We start from the raw sequence: 21,514 nt of genomic DNA on the forward strand, positions 1-21,514 counted from the left end.
GAAAAGTTTCTTATCTGAACAATCGGTTGTATGAGATATATACTATATATACAACCGATCTCTATGATTTTTTCAAACAACAATATATGCTATATATGTAAGCAATCGGTGAAATTTGAAGCTTACAGCTGTTAAAATGGGGTAGAAATTGCGAAAAGTTTCTTATCTGAACAATCGGTTGTATGAGATATATACTATATATACAACCGATCTCTATGATTTTTTCAGTAAACAATATATGCTACATACCTAAGCATTCGTTGAAATTTGAAGCCTCTAGCTCTTAAAATAGGGCAGTAATTATGAAAAGTTCCTTATCTGAAAAAACGGTTGTGGGGGATATATACTATATATACGACCGATCTCATCAATTTTTTCAGGCAACAATATGTGCAATATGCGAAAGTATATGGTGAAGTTTGAAGCTTCAATCTGTTAAATTGGGTAAGATATTACAAAAATCCTCTTTTTCTGAAAAATCGGTTGTATGGAGGATATATGCTATAGTGGTCCGATCCGGTCGGTTCCGACAAATGTCTAATCGGACACACAAATACACCCGCTCACCAAATTTTATCAAGATATCTCAAAAATTGAGGGACTAGTTTGCATACAAACAGACAGACGGACAGACGGACATGGCTAAATCAACTCAGCTCTTCAACCTGATTATTTCGGTATACTTAATGGTGGGTCTATCTATTTTCCTTTAAGGACTTACAATTTTCGGTTTCGTGACGAAATTAATATACCATTTCACTTTCATGAAAGGTATAAATATAGGTAGGTACTTTGTGTGAGGATGCAAAGCTTCAGGTTTTATGTGGTCTGAATGTAAAAACTATGACTACGAATCACGTATTTCAAAAATATAAGACGTAAACGTAACTATTTGATGAAATTTGATGAATTTTGAAGCTTCTATCCGTAAAAAAGGGGCAAAAATGAGAGTTTATATGAAGTATATAATATATATGCCACCGATCTCTATGATTTTATCAGACAAAAATATATGCTATATACGTAAGCATTTGGTGAAATTTGAAGCTTGTAGCTGTTAAAAAGGGGCAGAAATTGCGCAAAGTTTCTTATCTGAACAATCGGTTGTATGAGATATATACTATATATACCACCGATCTCAATGATTTTTTCAGACAACAATATATGCCATATACGTAAGCATTCGGTGAAATTTGAAGTTTCTAGCTGTTAAAATGGGGCTAAAATTGCGAAAATATGTATATATACTATATATATATACTATATATACCTATATATACTATATATACCACCGATCTGTATGATTTTTTCAGACAACAATATATGCTATATACGTAAGCATTCGTTAAAATTTGAAGCCTCTTGCTCTTAAAATAGGGCAGCAATTACGAAAATTTTCTTATCTGAACAATCGGTTGTGGACGATATATACTATATATACGACCGATCTCATCAATTTTTCAGGCAACAATATGTGCAATATACGAAATTATATGGTGAAGTTTGAAGCTTCAATCTGTTAAATTGAGTAAGATATTACAAAAATCCTCTTTTTCTGAAAAATCGGTTGTATGGAGGATATATGCTATAGTGGTCCGATCCGGCCGGTTCCGATAAATGTCTAATCAGACACCCAAATACACCCGCTCACCAAATTTTATCAAGATATCTCAAAAATTGAGGGAGTAGTTTGCATACAAACAGACAGACGGACAGACGGACATGGCTAAATCAACTCAGCTCTTCAACCTGATTATTTCGGTATACTTAATGGTGGGTCTATCTATTTTCCTTTAAGGACTTACAATTTTGGGTTTTGTGACGAAACTAATATACCATTTCATTTTCATGAAAAGTATAAAAATAACAGTGACTAAAACTGTGATTATGACATACGCAGCGACGGCAACGAGAACCGTGATAGTATCCGAATCATGACTGAGACGAAAACCATTGCCCTCAAATTTTTGGTTTAATCCTTATAAATAAATAAATGTAAAGCGCGATAACCTCCGAAGAGGTCTAAGGCCGAGCTTCTCTTCCAAATTGCGTCGTGCTCCTCTTGATTTTCCCTACAGATTGGCCGGACCGGACCCACATGTTTTATACCGACTCCGAACGGCATCCGCAAGGCATATGAGTTTTTCCTGAGAGCTTTTCATGGCAGAAATACACCCGGAGCGCTTGCCAAACACTGCCGAGGGGCGACCCCGCTTAGAAAAATTTTCTACTAATTGAAAAACCTTATTTCTAAAATTTTGATGTGGCTTTGCCCGGGATGTGAATCTAGGGCGTACGGTGTGGTAGGCGGAGCACGCTACCATCACACCACCGTGGCCGCCAACTTAATCTTTAACTGCAGCAAAAACCGTGACAGTGACAAAAATCATCATAGTGACCGAAACGGATACTGAATAAAAACTATAACAGTGCCCCAAAAACTTCAATTTAAAATGCAAATAAGAGATATTGAGGGACCTTGTATGTATGGGAATCAGCATTAACAGCGAAAGCAATATCAGCTTAGAAATCAAACGAAGAATAACTCTTGCCAAAAATACTATTTTTGACTAAATGGGCAATTGAAAAGAAAACTCCTCTATCAACGAACAGAAAACACGCACTACAAGTCGCTTATCATAACTAGGGGAAAAAGACGAAGACATATAAGAGGAAAGAAAAACAAAAAATGGAAAATAAAGAGGAGAGAAAAGAATTGTAAGAGATTACCATCATCATAACTTTATTTCTTCTGCTCCATTTTCTAATATTCCTTCTTCACCGTTTTTCCATTTCCTCATTTCTTTGGTTGTTACTTTCTAGGCCTTTCATTTCATATTACCTTTCCTTTCAGTCCTCTCTTTTACACTTTAATTTTGTTTATTTCTCTCTTCTCGTTACCATCCGCTTTCGTTGTTCTGATTTGGTTTATGTCAACCCTGTAAGAGTTTAGAGCTGTTTCCTAAATATTCGGCTACACCTACCGTCACTTAAAATCGTACAGGGAGAAGTTGGCAATTCACTGGAGTCTTCTATATCTTCATCAAGGGCATTCACAACTTAAAGCATTTGTATAAAAAATGTTCTATAATTCCTAACCTCCCTAATACATCTACATCTCTACAAATATTCACTGCTTTGCGTATCTTATGAGTATTTGGCACAAAGTAATACAACATCAAAGCATTAAAGTTTTTGGTTATTTAATATTCTCTAGATTTTGAATTATTTTGTAATCTGATAAACATACATATGCACAAGCACACACAAATTAACATATCCACATATATATTTTTCCTCGTGACATATATGCAATTTTTCAGAAGTGGCCGAAGGCTTAACATAGCCGCCATTCATATACTGTTAAAAATAAAAAAATAAATGTAAGGCGCGATAACCTCCGAAGAGATGTAAGGCCGAGCTTCTCTTCCAATTTGCGTCGTGCTCCTCTTGATTTTCCCTACAAATTGGCCGGACGGGACCTACATGTTTTATGCCGACTCCGAACGGCATCTGCAAGGCAGATGAGTTTTCACTGAGAGCTTTTCAGGGCAGAAATACACCCGGAGCGCTTGCCAGACACTGCCGAGGGGCGACCCCGCTTAGAAAAATTTTCTTCTAATTGAAAAACCTTATTTCTAAAATTTTGATGTTGCTTTGCCCGGGGTTTGAACCCAGGGTATACGGTGTGGTAGGCGGAGCACGCTACCATCACACCACGGTGGCCGCCATTCATATACTGTTAGTTTTGTTTATTTCAATAAATTTAAATTAAGTTTCTTATTTAATGCAGGCTTCTTTGTACGAAAAGTAAAAGCTCAGTATAAGATGTGGCCACTCTTATGTAGTACACTCATACATACACATACACAAACGCTCTTGTGGAAATGCTGTATGTGAAAATACCCAAAAGCACTCGCATCGCCTCATTTGGGTTGTATGATTTTGGTTCCGTTTGTGGTCCTTTTTGAGTACTAAAATAACAAATATTCGTTAGCTTTGTACAGTTATCATTCAACAAATGTGTGTATTGCGGTTTTTCAAAGTAAAAGTAGGTGTTTCAGGTAAAATAATTAATTAATGAAATGTTTCAAAAATTTTGAGAAATTCGTTTTTATTTAAAAAAAACATGTTATACGCCCTTCGAAAAAGCTATAGTTTTTTTTTTTTCTTATACTTGTCAAGAAGAGAAACATGCTTTTGGGAGTACAAAATCGGCATATATACATATGTATTTCGATCAAAGGTGGCCAAGAAATCTGCAAATATTTCTCATACGAGACATATATCTCTATATGTCGAGCCGCATATTAGTTTGCAATGAACTCCGAAAGTAATTCATCGATTTGAGAAGAATTTGGTAGGATAAGGCAAGCTTATTATACTCGTCATACTATAGAATACCCTTCCTACGAAATGTGAACCGGAAATCCGTTACATCAAAAAAATATTTCGTGTGATAAGATTTGCTTGATAGATGAAGGGTACAAGGGTGGAGATGGGCGAAAAAGGAGGGAAAGATAGGAATAGAGATATAAAGAGTAAGTAGGAGTAAGAGTAAGAATAAAAGTAAGATTAAGAGTAGGGTGAGTGTAAGAATAAGACAGCAAGTGTTATTGAGAGTAAGAGCTAAAGTAAGAGTAAGAGCAAAAGTAAAAGAAAGACTATGGGGTAGAGTAGAATAAAGAATAAGAGTAAGTGTGAGAATGAGAGTAGGAATAAGAAAATGGAGCTGAGAAATAGTAAGATCAAAATAATGAATTTGAGAAGGAGAAAAGATATAGAAGGTGGCGACAGAAGGACAAAAGGCGTAGAATATGCCCGAGATAGGCATGCCAGTCGTAAGAGACACTTAAAATCCACAGACCCAAAGGGTCGTGGGTGAAAAATAATTGTTCCCGAGGCAGTCGAGCTAGTACCTGTAGGTTTTTGTCCTGCAAGGTGCGGATTCATATCTGGCCTGCCATATGTAGTTAAAAATAAAGCGAAATATGGGGCTTTGTCTTCTCAGATGCATCAATTTTTATCATAGACTCTGACTGAGAAGTACAATATGATCTAAATCACAGTTTTCAATTACAATTTTTTATAAACGTAATCACAGACCCAATCACAGTTCTCTTCACAACAAAACATTTGGATCCAACGATATGAATCAACTCCCCTGCAGTCAAAAGCCAAAGTAGTCAGCAAACATTCTAGTTAATTGACTAGAATTGTGTGGCGTTCATCATACTGATTAGTTTTAGGATGGTTCATTGGCTATAATTTTGTGGTGTTATTAATACTAGTTAGTATTTAAATAATTCATTTGACTAGAATTTCGTCTGTCGGCTCGAGGAAATGCGCGAGGGCTTTCTGTAGCCAACTTGCAATGCATACTTCAGTTGACAATGCTAGATCAAATCAACGGGCACAGAAACACAAGCATGACGAGTCAACCCTCACCGTTACCTCAACAGAGGTTAAAGAAGTTATTGAAAAGGCCAAGCCATCCATATCAATAGTCCCAGACGGAAGACCTATACCGATGCCAAAACACCTGTGCCATGAGGGCATCAGTAGCGTAGGACATTTTGTCTACTTGTCGTTAATAGCCTATGCCTTTCCAGAATAACAGAGAAAGACCGAAAACCCAGTCAGTATCTACCGATATTATCCCTTTAGTCAGTGACGAAAACGTTTAAAGCCGTTATGATTACCTCAATTAAATGAAATTGTTCGGTTATCCAGCCATAAGCATGACTTCCGTAAAGTGCATATCACTACCACCATTCTGAACTCCATTAACACTCATAACAGGACGGCGCTAGTGCAGCTTGGCCTGTTTTTACACAGTCAACCACTACTGGTTCGTCCCTTCTCCGTTAGATAGATAGATAATTTATTGAGGATTGCACTGCGACCTTTGGTCAGGACCTCATCCCATCCGACTTCCATGATGAACCCTAGCAGTTCTCTTGGCTTGAGGGATTTAATGTGGGAATGTTGTGGCCATCGTGAACCCATAAACCTAGCCCTGCGTCTTCAGATTGCGTCACATTCGTTTGTTATTCTGTTAATTTTTAGCTTTCATATATATGTACGTATTTTTATTAAAATTTATTCCAAAGTATAATGAATTGAAGTGATAAATTTTAAAGTTATATACATATGTATACATATACATACATTTTATATATATGAAATATAATGAATAACATAAATTTGAGCTAATTTTTTCAATTTTCAAGTAATTTGTCAACCCAACTGAGACTAGTATATTAAATAGTAGGACATTGATGCATAGACTGAGTAGTATGCCAATTGGTATGATATTGGTGTATATAATTACTAGTTTGTCAATTGGTATGATGCTGATGCAGAGGCTGGCAATTGATATTTCGTAGGACATCGGCGTGTTAAAAATACCAGTTGGTAATATGGAAAAAATACAGAACTCATACTAGTTGAGATTTTTGACTGCAGAACTAACTGGCGCCATCTGACATGAAAAAGTAGCAACTTGCAAAGTTTGTTGCAAGCAAAGCATAAGAAGATGAATTTGACATTTGCTTTGGTTAAGGGTGCTGGTACTCTTTTCGAGTAAAATAATTTTTCCCACTCGTTGGTAACTTTTCCACCATTTTTCACAATTAAAGACTGCAATATAACAAACTGATATGACACAAAATATGTTATCAAGTACTTTTGTTGCATATAACAATGTTTATAACAGTGCTTCGCGAAAATTTGAATGCGAATGGGCAAGGCGAAGTAAACTTCAATTGCCAAGTCTGAAGTTTCTTCATATTTATAAACGCAGCATCTTGGTTGATTTTGCCGATGTTACTGGAATGAATAAGCCTGCACTGAGTACTCATTAAATGCTCAAAGTAGACCAACCGTTGGCAAAATTAACTTATTTAACACATTTGCTTTGAACTACTTTTCTACTGTTCGTTGTCACTATTAATAGAACATATATTTTTGGGTAATACATTAGCATTTAACAGAAATTTCCTTATTAAAGTACAGCCTGCTCACATACACACATATATGTGCTCACACCAAATCTTAATTTGTGCCAACGGCTTGTAAACTTTTTCAGCTGTTTCTAATTTATTATAAAATTCTAAATTTACTTATTTTAACTGCATACATACATACATATTCACATACATACTTACATATACAGCAGGGACCCATTTTAATAGTTATTTTCCTTTTTAAGTCGAAAATTCGGATCAAAAACTGTCCCAGTTGTAAGTTTATGGGATCCCGGGATATCCATAGCATTTGCATAATGAATCATGCATCCTTTTCATATTCCGGACTTTTTGCAAAAAGTACACAAATAAAAGTAAAATCCGAACTTTTATTTTATAAGTCCGAATATTTAAGTTAAATCCCGACTGGTATTTTTTAAGGACAAATAAAAGCCCAATCATATAACTATGGCCTGGTTCAGCCAACTAAAACGAATTTTTTACCAATAAATTCTGTCAAATGTCTAGATTTTAAACTCATATAATCATTTGAAAGTTTTTGTTAATAATATCAAAAATTTTCCATAGAAAAACTGAAACCAATTCTCATAGTATTATACTTAGGTTCTTCGCATAGCGCACTTGAAACTGTGTTTTTTTTTCATAAAGTTTGATCCAATGAGATATTGTTTTGCAATTCGATGCGCTGCTTTTTGTTGAAACAAGAACGATTCTGTGTGAAAAAAATTCGTTTTATTAGGATGAGCCGTTTCATAGTTATAGGGCCGTACTTTTATTTTGTCCCTATAAAATAAAAGTCCGGATTTAACTTTTATTTCGGACTCTTTAAATAAAATTCCGCATTTGAAAATTTTTTGGGACTACAAACTAAAAGTCCGTAATTAATTTTGCCGAAGAACTTTTATTATAAAGGAATAACAGTTTGGGTCCCTGATATACAGCCTTTTCAATTTTTTTACAGGAGTTATGATGTTTGAATATTTATTTAAAATTTTCAATTAAGTTTTTTACAAATATGAATTTCACCTTTGTAAATTAAAATGAAATTGTGCATATTTAATATTTATTTTTAATTTTCCAATCGTATTTTTTATTTTTTACGTGTTTCTACTCCGTTTTTTCATTCGCACGTACTTTAAATGCATTTCTGATCAATGACGCAGAATAATATTTTATTATATATTAATACCTTTATATTAAGTCGCTTTCATGTTTGTCCCCTCATTTCCGTACGAATTTTTGACCCACGGAAAAGTCATTTTCGGTAACTTCCCGTCGAGCTAGACACTTGATAATCAGAGCATAGTTCAGATCTGGGAGACATTACAATGCAAGTGAAAAAAAAAATCCGCTGGGTGGCGCACGGATCGAGATATACAGAAAATTAATTTTAAAATGGAAATTTTAATATCGACTTTTAAGTAACTTTTCGGGGATCCAGAGATTTGAAACTTAGCACATAGTTTGCGAGTCGATGGCACTACAATTCGCGGAAAACAAAATGCCGCCAGGTGGCAGACGAATCGAGATAAACGAAAATCCCTGAAAAAACGCAGGGAATCTTGCGATCGATTTTTAAGTAACTTCCCGGTGAGCTAGAGACTGAAACTTGGGCCGTGAGTCAGAACCCGGTGACAATGCAATATTTGATCAAAAATTAATTAATTAATTTGATTAAGAAAATTAATTAATTGATTAAGAAAATAAATTTTGATTTGGAAATTTTTCAATCCATTTTTAACTAACTTCCCGGTGACCTAGAGACTTGAAACTTGGCACACAGTTCGAGGCTTGATGACAATACAATTTATAGAAAACAAAGTTCCGCCAGGTGGCGTGCTAATTGAGATAACTACAAATCCCTGAAAAACGTGGGAAATCTTGCGATCGATTTTTGCCTAACTTTCCGGTGAGCTAGAGACTTGGAACTTGGGCCATTGGTCAGAACCCGGTGACAGTGCAACATTTGATCAAAAAAAAATTCGCTAGGTGGCGCACGCGGATCGAGATGGTAAGAAAATAAATTTTAATTTGGGAATCTTTCAATCCATATTTAACTAACTTCCCGGTTACCTAGAGACTTTAAACTTGGCACTTAGTTAAAGGCCTGGGGACAATACAACCTATAGAAAACAAAGTTCCGCTAGGAGACGCGCTAGTCAAGATAACTGCAAATCCTTTAAAACGCGGGGGGGGGGGGGGGGGAATCTTGCGATCGATTTTTAAGTAACTTTCCGGTGAGCTAGAGACCTTAAACTTGGGCCGTGAGTCAGAACCCGGTGGGAATACAATATTTGATCAAAAAAAATTTCGCTAGGTGGCGCATGAATCGAAATATTAAGAGAATAATTTTGATTTGGGAATCTTTCAATCCGTTTTTAACTAAATTTCCGGTTACCTAGAGACTTGAGACTCGGCACTTAGTTAGAGGTCCAGTGACAATACAACTTATAGAAAACAAAATTCCGCTAGGTGGCGCGCTAGTCAAGATAACTGCAAATCCTTGAAAAACGGGGGGAATCTTGCGATCGATTTTTAAGTAACTTCCCGGTGAGCTAGAGTCTTGAAACTTGGGCCGTGAGCCAGAACCCAAAATTCCAAAGCCTTTTTGTAGGCAGCACTAAAAAAGTGAAAATAAAAAGATGATAAAAAAATTTTAAGGACTACCTTTATATAAATGGACCAAAAAATAGAAGGCAATTTTTCCTTTAATACAGACAAAATCTTGTTGAATTTTGACTAAAAAACTTTAACAATTGCTTTTGTAAAAGAATTTTGGGATTTAAAATTGTGTGTGGAATTGTGTGTGTACGTAACAATATAAATTAAGTGTTAACTAAACTTTAGCTCCATTTTTATGTCGAGAGTAGCAGATTCAGATGTTCTATTTTTTAACTGAGCGTAGAATTTAATCAAACCAAAAATATTTTAAAATTAAAAAACTTATTTACACTTAGTTTGAACTCGCCTCTCAATTAATAGCTCACATAGATTGAATGTGTCCAAAGTGTTACATTTACTTGTGACAATTTTGTGTAAACTTTCATACTCATCATCATCAGTTGAGGCCCACCGCTTATCCGATTTTTGACGTTTCGCAACAAGTCACGCCAGCTATCCTTGTTTCGCGTTAACTGATGCCAATTGAGAGCACAAAAGGTCAGAGTCTTCCACCACCTGCCACTCCCAACTCAATGGGTGATCTCCCCTTTCCTCTGCTTCCAAACTGCGGCGTTGACTGAAATATTTTTCTGGCCGGGCCGTCTTCGACCTTTCGCAAAATATGACCTAGCCAGCGAAGCCTCCGGGATTTTATTCACTACACTAACATCATATCTGCGTAAAACTTAAGCAACTCATCATTATACCTCCTTCGATAGTCGCCATCGGCATCACGTATAGAACCATATATCTTCCGGAGGACTATTCTCTGATTCCATGATTCTGAGCCATACATCAGGACAGGTATGATGAGTGACTTATGCAGCGTGATTTTGCTTCGTTGCCATCTTGAATTTATCTAACTCTTCATCGACACGGTATTGACAAGTTATCGATATGTTGTCGAACTTTTATAAATTTGCTGTTGATAACAAAGTTAGTCGATGAGTAGTTGTTTTTAAACGACGATTTATAAGTTTTATCTTAAAGCACCTGAAAAGTTATCGACTTCTTGCGGAAAAGTTTTTAAATAAATAAATGTAAGGCGTGATAACCTCCGAAGAGATTTTAAGCCGAGCTTCTCTTCCTATTTGCGTCGTGCTCCTTTTATTTGTTCCTATAAATTGGCGGGACGGGATATACTTGTTTTATGCCGACTCCGAACAGCATCTGCATGGCAGATGAGTTTTCACTGAGAAGTTTTTCTTGGCAGAAATATTTGAATTGAAAAAACTTGTTTCTAAAATTTTGGTGTTGCTTTGCCAAGGGCGTGAACCCAGAATCTTCGTTGTGTTAGGCGGAGCACGGAAAAGTTATTATGTGTGGATAAAATATAACTAACGGTAAAATATTTAACGATTTTGTATCGACAAATTTATCAAATATTTATCAACAAGTTATCGACTTGCTTTCGAAATATTATCGAAATGGTACTGATCTGCTATCGGTACAAATTTTTATCGGCGTGGTTTTGATATATTAACAACGACTTAGCGGCTGGTTATGTAGCAGTTACCTTTACAGCTTCCATATATAATCGAAGACACATCAGTAATCTGTCAATAACAAGCCATTAAAAAATCAATAAAATTGAGATAACTCGACGGTAGCAAACCGATAACAAGCCAACACTCGACCACAATTCGCAACGGATAAAAAGCCGGTAATAAAAAAATATGGTCGTTAGCGTTACGAAGCCGGCATAAGCTCAAAATTCCCCAAAATTATTGTTTCGCCTATCCTATTGTGGCTGAACTTTAACCCATTGGCACGCCCTATTTTATTTAAACACATAAGTTTTCCAGACCTCGGCTTGTATGTTTATGCATCGAACTTCACAAATGCTTGGTACTCACGCCTTTTTTGTGTGAAAAGGTGCCTTCCATCCTTCTTCTACCACTTACCGAGTTCACGTTAAATGCGAAATTAAATTAAAAACAAAATAATATTAATGACTTTTAATTTGCGTTAGTATCAATCTCGTACTTAATTACCCAAACCGAAGCTTAATTAGTTTAAATGTAATTAATTAGCAAAAGAACGCACTTTATCAACCAACATCCGTTGCGAGCATTATTACACTTGATTTATTACTAACGCATTAAATTCCGTTTAAATTAAATGCAATTTAAGCAGTGAAATCAACAAGTGCAATATAAAATGAAAATGTTGAACGAAATTAATGAAATGCATGTGAGCGTATTGAAGTGCCACGAGAAATCACAAAATTTTTGTTCAAAAGTACATGAATAGGCTCTCCGATTTAATACAAATTTTAAATTTGCATCAATTATTGTATTCACACTGCTTTAATAATAATAACTTGCTTTATTTAGTATACTCTACATACTAAACATTGAATTTCATTACTAAATTATTACATTAATTATGCAGTAAGTTAAGTGAAGCGCATGATTGTGTATTTGTCGCCATTTATTCATTCATTCTTGCATACAAATTGGGCGGCGGGTCAACGGTGCGTATGAGCACTTAATTTAGCAAAATTCTAATACAAAGCATCAAAAATTAACTGAAAGCCATTAAGAAGCTTTTGTTGTATAGCCGCACCATTCACTTGCTTCATTAAAATGAGACATATTTTATAAACATCGTAAATTTTCTAGTTAATAACATACAACAACAATAATTGAAAATTTGATTTTATATTTTGTGACATTGTGCATACATACATACATCCATATATATTTGCATTTGTGTCCAATTATGTGCGCTCACTTTCTATCGTCTAGCTGAAGTCATATAAGCCATGTACATTATGGGCATTGCTTCAGCTGTTAAAACATTTCTATTAGAAAAGCAATATTTATTTGTATGTCTAATATTCAGATCGTTACTAAAAAGTGAATATGTAGGCAATTGAAAGAACAAAAATCATGGAAAGAGTGTATATTTAGATAATGGCCCCATCTTTTTTAAATGAGTCGAAATAGTTCTGATCAAAGGATATTCCTAGGTATATGGTACCAGGAGACATCATCACCAGCACGGTTGCCTACCGCACGGGAAAAGCAACACCAAACAATTACCTCTCAGCAGTGCTTTGTCAAAGAGTCCGAGTGGATTTCTGTTAAGAAGAGCTTTGCAGATACCATTCGGGCTCGCTATAAAAATCGTTCTGTTACGGCAATTTGTAGGCAAAATTGTGAACGTAACACGACAAAAGAAGCACGGCCTAAATCCCCTCTGAAGCATATCACGCCAAATCTTTTAACCTAAATTAAACAAATGTAAATAAGTTCAATACCAACCGATTTGTCTTAATATTTAGAACTTAAAAACATATACGGTTGCAAGCAGGAAAATAACAGCGAAAATTCTAACAAATGTTTCTACATTTTTTCTCCTTTTGTTCATATACTTAAAATTCAAAAAGAACTTCAATGAGTTGTGTAACTAAAATAATGCAAAAAAAAAACATAAAAACATTTTCCAAAAGTTCGAAAATTAGAGTTTTGTGATGAATATTTCGACTATTTTTTTTAATTTTTCAGAATATGTAGATCGCGTGCGTCGGTCAAAATAAATATGAAAAATTGAGACATGCGGTTCCAAAAATAAACCATTTCCAAAAAAGTACCCTTTTAAATGTTTTTGCAAAGTAACCGGGCTCAAAAAAGTATCTGATTCCAAAAACAAACTGGTGTCAAAGAGGTATCCAGTTCCAAAAAGAAACCGGTTTCAAAGAAGTATCCGTTTTCAAAATGAAACCGGTTCCAAAGAAGCATCCGTTTCCAGAAAGAAACCGGTTTAAAAAAAGAACCGGCTGTAACAAGCAAACCGGTTTAAAAAAAAAAAACTTTTTGCAAAAAGGTACCGGTTTCGAAAACAAGCTTGTTCCCTAAATAAACAGATTTCTTAAAGAAACCAGATTGCAAAAATAAAACGGTTTCATGACAGTGTAAATGATGAAAGACAGTAACCGCCTCCAAAATAATAAGCGCTTTCCAAAAACTAACCGCTTCCAAAAAACCAATCGATTCCAAAAAAGGAACTGCTTCCAAAAAATTTTACGGCTAAAAAATAATAACCAGTTCCAAAAAGTAACCACTTCCAAAAATGGAACCAATTCCTAAAAAGTAACAGGTTTGGTATGGAACGTTTACATAAGCTACCCGATTCCATGAAAAAACTTTTTCTATAACGACCCAGCTCCATGAAGAAGTTTGTTACAAAAAAGTAACGGGTCTCGGTTCTAAACAGGTAACCGACTCCAAAAAAACACATGTTTTCAAAAAATTTAAAAGTGTAATGCGCGATCACCTTCGAAGAGATTTTAAGCCAAGCTTCTCTTCCACTTTGCGTCATGCTCCTCTTGATTTCTTCTCCGCATTAGCGGGACGGGACCTTCTTGTTCTTCTAATGAAAAAACGTGATTCTAAAATTTTTATGCTACTTTGCACGGGGCGTAAACCTAGGATCTTCGGTGTGGAGCACGCTACTATCGCACCACGGCGGCCGCCAATCAAAAAATTTACCAATTATAAAAAAGTAGCCATTCCAAAAAGTAAGCGGTTCAAAAAACGTAACCCGTTCCAAAAAGTAACGGATTCTAAAAAATTAATCAATTGCAAAAAAAGTAACCGTTTTCAATAAAGCAACCAGTTTCAAAAAAGTGAAAGGTTTCAAACAAGGATCCACACAAGTAAGCGGTTCCAAAAAAGTGACCCGTTCCAAAAAAGCAACCAGCTTCAAAAAAAGTAACAGGTGCAACAAAAAGCGGTTCCAAAAAAGTAAATGGTTTCAAAAATCTAGCCGGTTTAAAAAATGTTTAAAAAACTTGACATATTAAAAAAAGAAAGCCTCTCTTTTTTTTTAAACGTATTTCACCTGGATAAGCTTATCCTACAATCTGACTGGTATAGTAAAACTCAATCGTTTCCTGTTATTTTGTAAAAAACAAGTTTACAGTAAGAAATAAGGTTTTTGTGACTTTTATTTTATAAATCATAACTGTTTCATTCTCTGCATTTAGAAAAATGTATGCGAATTTCTAGTTTCAAACTTGATACTTTTGTCAAGCCAATTTATCGATCAGCTGTCGCACTGTGCGGCGTCTATCTTAATCAATAAACCTTCCCAGTGTTTTAAGATGAAAAAAATAGTCTTAATGCTTTTAATTTTTTTTTTTTATAGAGGTTAGATTTGCTTATTCTAGGAATTAAAAGCAACGGATGCTTTCTCCAGGTATCTGGTACATTATCGTCTCGCATAATTTGAAACCATTAATATGCTACCTCGATCTACGATATTAGCTAATTTGGTTTTCGAGGAAATAAAGGAACCTTTCGATATCATTTAATTTTTCACATACCCAAGAGTCCATGAACTGCCGCAATTTATTATTCTATTTAGAGCTAGATGTGATCCAGATGGTTTTTTGCGAAGCCTTGATCTCTCCTCTGTTTTCTTAGGTTTCCACAAAAGTTTCATGATTTTTTTGTTTTTTTTTTTTTGTAGTTCCAATCGTGATTTTGTTTACAAGTATCGACTTGAGTCAATATTTATAACAAAAATTCCAACAGTTAATTTTCTTAAGTTTTAAATTAAAAATTGTTCTCACAAATTTTATAAAATTTTACCATTAAATCCATAAGTTTATCAAATGCCATTTAAATCAAATTCACAAACTCCTCCACAGCATATGCTTACATATGTAAATATACAGATATATTTATGTGCACACATACATATAAATTTCAGATTTATAACTTTTAAACATTTGCCTAATTTTTTATGCAGATTTTTGTCAAAGCTGTTTTCATAAATATTTTACCGCCCTTAAACGAACGAGAAAAACTTAAATATTCTACACAGTTCATTGATTCTGTAAACATGATATGCAACACAATGCACTGCGGTGATGTGTATGTGTTAGACCGCAGTCAGTTGTACCTGTTGTACTTGTATGAATGCATGTTGCGCGTGTGGTGAAAATGTTAGGTATTGTACAATAAAATTACAAAGTATGCGGGTTGACAGTCATGCATACATACATACATGTGATTATGATGAAGTTGGAGCTTTGATGCAGATATCATGTTTTGTCGCAGAGACACATAATACTAATTTATTATGCACAAGCACATTTATGTATGTAGGCGCTCGTATCATCGTTGCAAATACCCGATAGAAAATTTGCATTGCAAAACAGTTCAGCAAGCTTTTAAAATTTCGTAAGGGGTAGCATATCTCCAAATAAGCAGTCGTGCATATGGAAATTCATCACTGCCTTTGTACACTTCTCCAATTGATTAGTGCTTAGCCATTGTCTCATTACCAATTAATGAATTGAAATTGAAAATCTGCCATTGGCGCACTTTTAACAAAAAGTAGCTCATTTTGTTTAGTAATGAAGCACGGTTATACATCGAAATTAAGGCCTTCAAATTATATGGTTGTGGAACTAAATAGTACACTGTGTTCAAATGTGCTTCTTTTAGCTTCATAGTAAATTTATTACTAGCTTCACTTGTACAGCTTAAATCGAATAATACAAGGTTGTAATGGCGTAGAGGCATCGAGATGTATATTACTTAAATCAAAACTTTTCGTTTCGCAAATGATTTTGATTGAGCGAGTCCGCTCGTAAATCCGTTAACACTTTAACTTGAGCAAAGCTGTTGATATCAGCCCCAAGTTTTATACACGGGTAAATATGAACCCTGAATTGAGTGGTATCAAAATTGCTTGAAATCATACGATGACAACGCCCACTTTTTCGATATCGAAAAATTTGAGAAATGAGTAATCAAGATCCGTGGAAGATATTTAACTACTGAATAATTATTGTCATTAGCATTTGGAACAGGGTTTATTCTCAGAACTGGCACTTTATGGAACTGAAAACTTTTTACTATTCGGATTTTAAAACCGGCCACCTTTTCAGAATCGAGCACATTTTCGGAACCGGTTACTTTTTAACAACCGAGAACTTTTTGCAATCCAGGTAATTTTTTACAACATGGAACTTTCGCTAAACCTGGGATTTTTCGCCATACATCAAGATCCGGGCTTTTTCGTATCCTGGTACTTTTTTTAAAACCGGGCAATTTTTTTTTTAACTGAGTACTTTCTTGGATTAGGGTACTTTTAAAAAAGCAGGTACTTTTTGGTTTCGGGTACTTTTTTGCAGCCAGGTACTTTTTATTATCGGGTTCTTTTATAGAACTTTGCCAGTGAACGCACTTAAGTTGGTGGGATGTATAACAGTTATAAGCCACTAGCTTTTATTCCTAAGGAAAGGGACATAAACCTGTTAAAAAGTATGAATTTTTCGTACTAAGGACGTAGGTACAGGACAACGTCTAATGGGCTCGAGTTCGTAGTATTTTATATGTAAAACACAAAATATAGGAAACACAATATCATGCTGCACTCGAACAGCTACTCTTCATCATCTTCACTTAAATACATACAAAAATTTTAAGCTATTTTTATATGTAAGCAACATTTCCATTTTCAATAATACGGTCATAAATAATGAGATTTTCAAACCCGTGATGGGCGTATCATTTGGTCTAGACAACTAACAGCGTGAATGCACCTGGCTGGGCAAAACAGCATACAAACATGCAGGAAATATTTTATAACTTGTACCATTAATTAAATATTTTACATGAATACATAAATGCTCTTTTTTTTTGCATAAAAAAGGTGTTAATTAAATTTAGCTGCCCTTACATTTATTTTGTGAAAGCTTTGCTAAAAGCTTTTCGTTATTGTATCCAGCGTGTGGCTGCGTATGGGAATATTACAACTTTGATGCGACAACGGTTCTTTTTTATCGAGAGAGATATAGACCTTCTCCTATTCGTATATCTCAATATCTTTATGTTTCTTAACTTGCTTATGTCAGCATCGAAAAAGATTTTTTTGAGCCATGTCCATCCGTCCATCCGCCCGTTCTAACGATAATTTGAGCAAAAATTTAGATATCTTTACGAAATTTGGTTTACTGGCTTATCTGGACCGAGAAAAGATTGATGTCAAAAAAAGGGACGAAATTGAATTATAACCACGCCTACTTTTCAACATAGGGAATTTCGAAAATTAAAAAATATTCAATTGATAATTTACCTCCAAAGGCTGATAAAGCAATGGCGTGGCACCGGCCATATTTCAATGATAACAAGTAAGTGTGTCTAAGTTCGGGTGTAACCGACATTGTGTACTCAGCGGGGGTTTCAATTGTACAGTTCATTTCAAATAAATTACTTTTCCAATTTTATTACAAGGGATTTATTTTTTTTTGAGGCTCTAGAAATGTTGTGTAATGCTTGATCGGAATAAGGGCGTGACACCGCCCATTTAAAAAAATGTATCCCAATTTCCTCTTGCAATAAAACTTGGTAAGTGAAATATCATTGATAAAAACAGTTTTTCGCTAAGATATGGACGGACGGACATGTATCAATCTTATTACGATCCGATAATTTTTCTTCGAGTTATGCCTCCCGAAACATAGAAAGTTGCTTGGTCAAAAAAGGGGCGGTGTCTCGCCCATTTCCAAACATTTTAGATTTTTGCTTTTCTTGTTATAATTCCACTTGGGAAACACCATTGATATAAAGCTCATCTAAGAACCTTTTGAAATATTTTATATAAAATGAGGCGTGGTTATTAACCGATTTCGATATTTTTTTACTCAGTTTACATAATTTGGCAGGGATAGTGCCTCGGACGGACGGACGGACATGTATTAATACAATTTTTTTCGATACTGATGATTTTGGTATATTATGGAAGTCTATATCTATTTCGATCCGTTTATACCTGTACAACCAACCGTTAACCAATTAAAGTTAATATACTGTGTGTGCAAAGCATGCTGAGTATAAAAATTGTGTAGTATTAGAAGCCGTACAACTGTCTACGTCTGTTGGAAGATTTCCTGTTGACAGATATTTCAGTGAAAATTAAAAAAAATTCACAGGCAACGCCAAAGCAACTCAATAGAAACGCAAAAATTTGATTCATTTATATTAAATTCAACTTTCAACTTTTTGTGTACGTTCTAATAAAATTGTTAATACAAATTTTTCATCATAATAAAAAATCAATTATTGAGTTTTCTCTTGCATTCATTTTAGCAGGCAAACTTTCAACGTGCATTATTTCAAAGTGACGCCAGCGTCAAAACAACGCAAAAGTCGAACGTTTGGAACTCAAACGTTTTATAGCCTCTTACGGAAGAAGACGTTTTCATATGTATATATCAGTTTCATACATTATACTATTCACAGAGCTTGGTATATAATCTTCGCCCGAACTTTCACTTCCTTACTTTTATAATTACATTTCCTCAAATTTCTCAAAACTATTCTTTATCGCACTTGTAGATCCAAAAAATCTCGCTTAATAAGCAGGCGAAACTACACTCATTTTTTAAAAATCGTATGTACCCGCCTTAAGAACTCTTTCGGCTACCTTTTGTGCTAATGCGAGAACCAATTTTTCGATACTTACATTGATGACCCATATTCTGTTATGTATGGAATTTGTACATTAAAGGGGCATTGCGATATACCGATTTTGCTAAGAATGTGTAATCGCTTTACTATCGTCGAATTGGCGGTTGTGTTATGGAAAAGTTCCCGATATATTATTGAAAATATATGTGAAAAGTTGTCGTTTTGTTATCGAAAATTACTGACATTTGATCACCAAGCTTTCGAAATGTATCGATTGATTTCCACAAAGTTTTCGATTTATTATAGAAAAGTTGTCGATGTGTTATCCAAAAATTTATTCGATTCGATTTGATATCGAAAATTTATCGATTTCTTTTCAGAATATTACCAATAAAAAGCCAATAACAAACCGATGACTCGACGATAATAACTCGATATCGATAATGTCGGTTGTTAACGATTAGATACCGTCAAGGTTTTTCTCAAAAACCCCGTAATTATTTTTTATACTCAGCTGAGCAGAGCTCACAGAGTATATTAAATTTGTTCGCATAACGGTAATCCGTAACGGCATAAACTAATCGAGATATATATAGACTTCTATATATCAAAATGATATGGGTGAAAAAAGAAATTCATTTAGCCATGTCCGTCCGTCTGTAAACACGATAACTTGAGTAAATTTTGAGGTATCTTGATGAAATTTGGTATGTAAATTCCTGGGCGCTCATCTCAGATCGCTATTTAAAATGAACGAAATCGGACTCCAACCACGCCCACTTTTTCGATATCGAAAATTTCGAAAAACCGAAAAAGTGCCATAATTCATTACCGAAGACGGATAAAGCGATGAAACTTGGTAGGTGCGTTGACCTTATGACGCAAAATAGAAAATTAGAAAAGCTGTGGACAATGGGCGTGGCACCGCCCACTTTTAAAGGAAGGTAATTTAAAAGATTTGCAAGCTGTAATTTGGCAGTCGTTGAAGATATCACGATGAAATTTGGTAGGCACGATACTCCTATTACTATATGTGTGCTAAATAAAAATTAGCGAAATCGGATGACGAAAAAAAAATTTTTTTTTTTAAGTCAAATTTTAACAAAAAATTTAATATTTTTACAGTATAAAAGTAAATTATGTCAACATTCGACTCCAGTAATGATATGGTGCAACAAAACACAAAGATAAAAGAAAATTTCAAAATGGGCGTAACTCCGCCCTTTTTCATTTAATTCGTCTTTAATACTTTTATTGGCATAAGTCGAACAAAAATTTACCAATCCTTGTGAAATTTGGTAGTGATATAGATTCTATGACCATAACTGTTTTCTGTGAAAATGGGCGAAATCGGTTGAAGCCACGCCCAATTTTTATACACAGTCGACCGTCTGTCCTTTCGTTCGGCCGTTTACACGATAGCTTGCGCCTAAAACGATATATCTTAACTAAACTTAGTTCACGTACTTATCTGGAGTCACTTTATCTTGGTATAAAATATGGCCGAAATCCGACTATGACCACGCCCACTTTTCCGATATCGAAAATTACGAAAAATGAAAAAATGCCATAATTCTGTACCAAATATGAAAAAAGAGATGAAATATGGTAATTGGATTGGTTTTTTGACGCAAAATATAACTTTAGAAAAATCTTTGTAAAATGGTTGTGACACCTACCATATTAAGTAGAAGAAAATGAAAAAGTTCTGCAGGGCGAAATCAAAAGCCCTTTGAATCTTGGCAGGAATACTATTCGTGGTATGAAATATATAAATAAATTAGCGGTACCCCACAGAAGATGTTCTGGGTCACCCTGGTCCACATTTTGGTCGATATCTCGGAAACGCCTTCGCATATACAACTAAGGGCTACTCCCTTTTAAAACCCTCATTAATACTTTTAATTTGATACCCATATCGTACAAACATATTCTAGAGTCACCTCTGGTCCACCCTTATTGCGATATCTCGAAAAGGCGTCCACCTATAGAACTAAGGCCCACTACGTTTTAAATAATCATTACCACCTTTCATTTGATACACATGTCATACAAACACATTCCAGGGTTACCCTAGGTTCATTTTGCTAAATGGTGATTTTCCCTTATTTTGTCTCCAAAGCTCTCAGCTGAGTATGTAATGTTCGGTTACACCCGAACTTGTCTTTCCTTACTTGTTTCTTATAAAGCTTCCTCTGTTGTGGCTCCAACCCCGAGCGAGCTTTGGTTAAACTAAAAACAGTTCTCTAGACGCACCACATTTTTTATTTCAATTAGTTTATATGTGTACAATTACCTAATATATTTTTCATTGTGTTTATCAATAGTCTAATTGTGCTCGTAAGCAATGAATGTTAAATATTATGTTTATATATTAAAATTTCTTGTAAAATTTTTTTCAATTTTTTATATAACCTCTTGCATGCAAAAGTG

At 34.8% G+C, this 21,514-nt stretch overlaps 1 protein-coding gene across 1 annotated transcript in view; it reads left to right on the forward strand.

Moving 5' to 3' along the window:
- Positions 1 to 6,705: 6,705 nt before the first annotated feature.
- Positions 6,706 to 21,514, forward strand: part of LOC137241222 (putative uncharacterized protein DDB_G0267716) — a 51,898-nt gene continuing 37,089 nt past the window's right edge. The window contains exon 1 of the mRNA XM_067768574.1: positions 6,706 to 6,756. Within this exon, the coding sequence (XP_067624675.1) occupies positions 6,706 to 6,756 (51 nt within the window). The remainder of the gene's footprint in view (positions 6,757 to 21,514) is intronic.

The sequence above is a fragment of the Eurosta solidaginis genome, chromosome 1, assembly GCF_040869045.1.
Source record: "Eurosta solidaginis isolate ZX-2024a chromosome 1, ASM4086904v1, whole genome shotgun sequence".
NCBI classification, from domain to species: domain Eukaryota; kingdom Metazoa; phylum Arthropoda; class Insecta; order Diptera; family Tephritidae; genus Eurosta; species Eurosta solidaginis.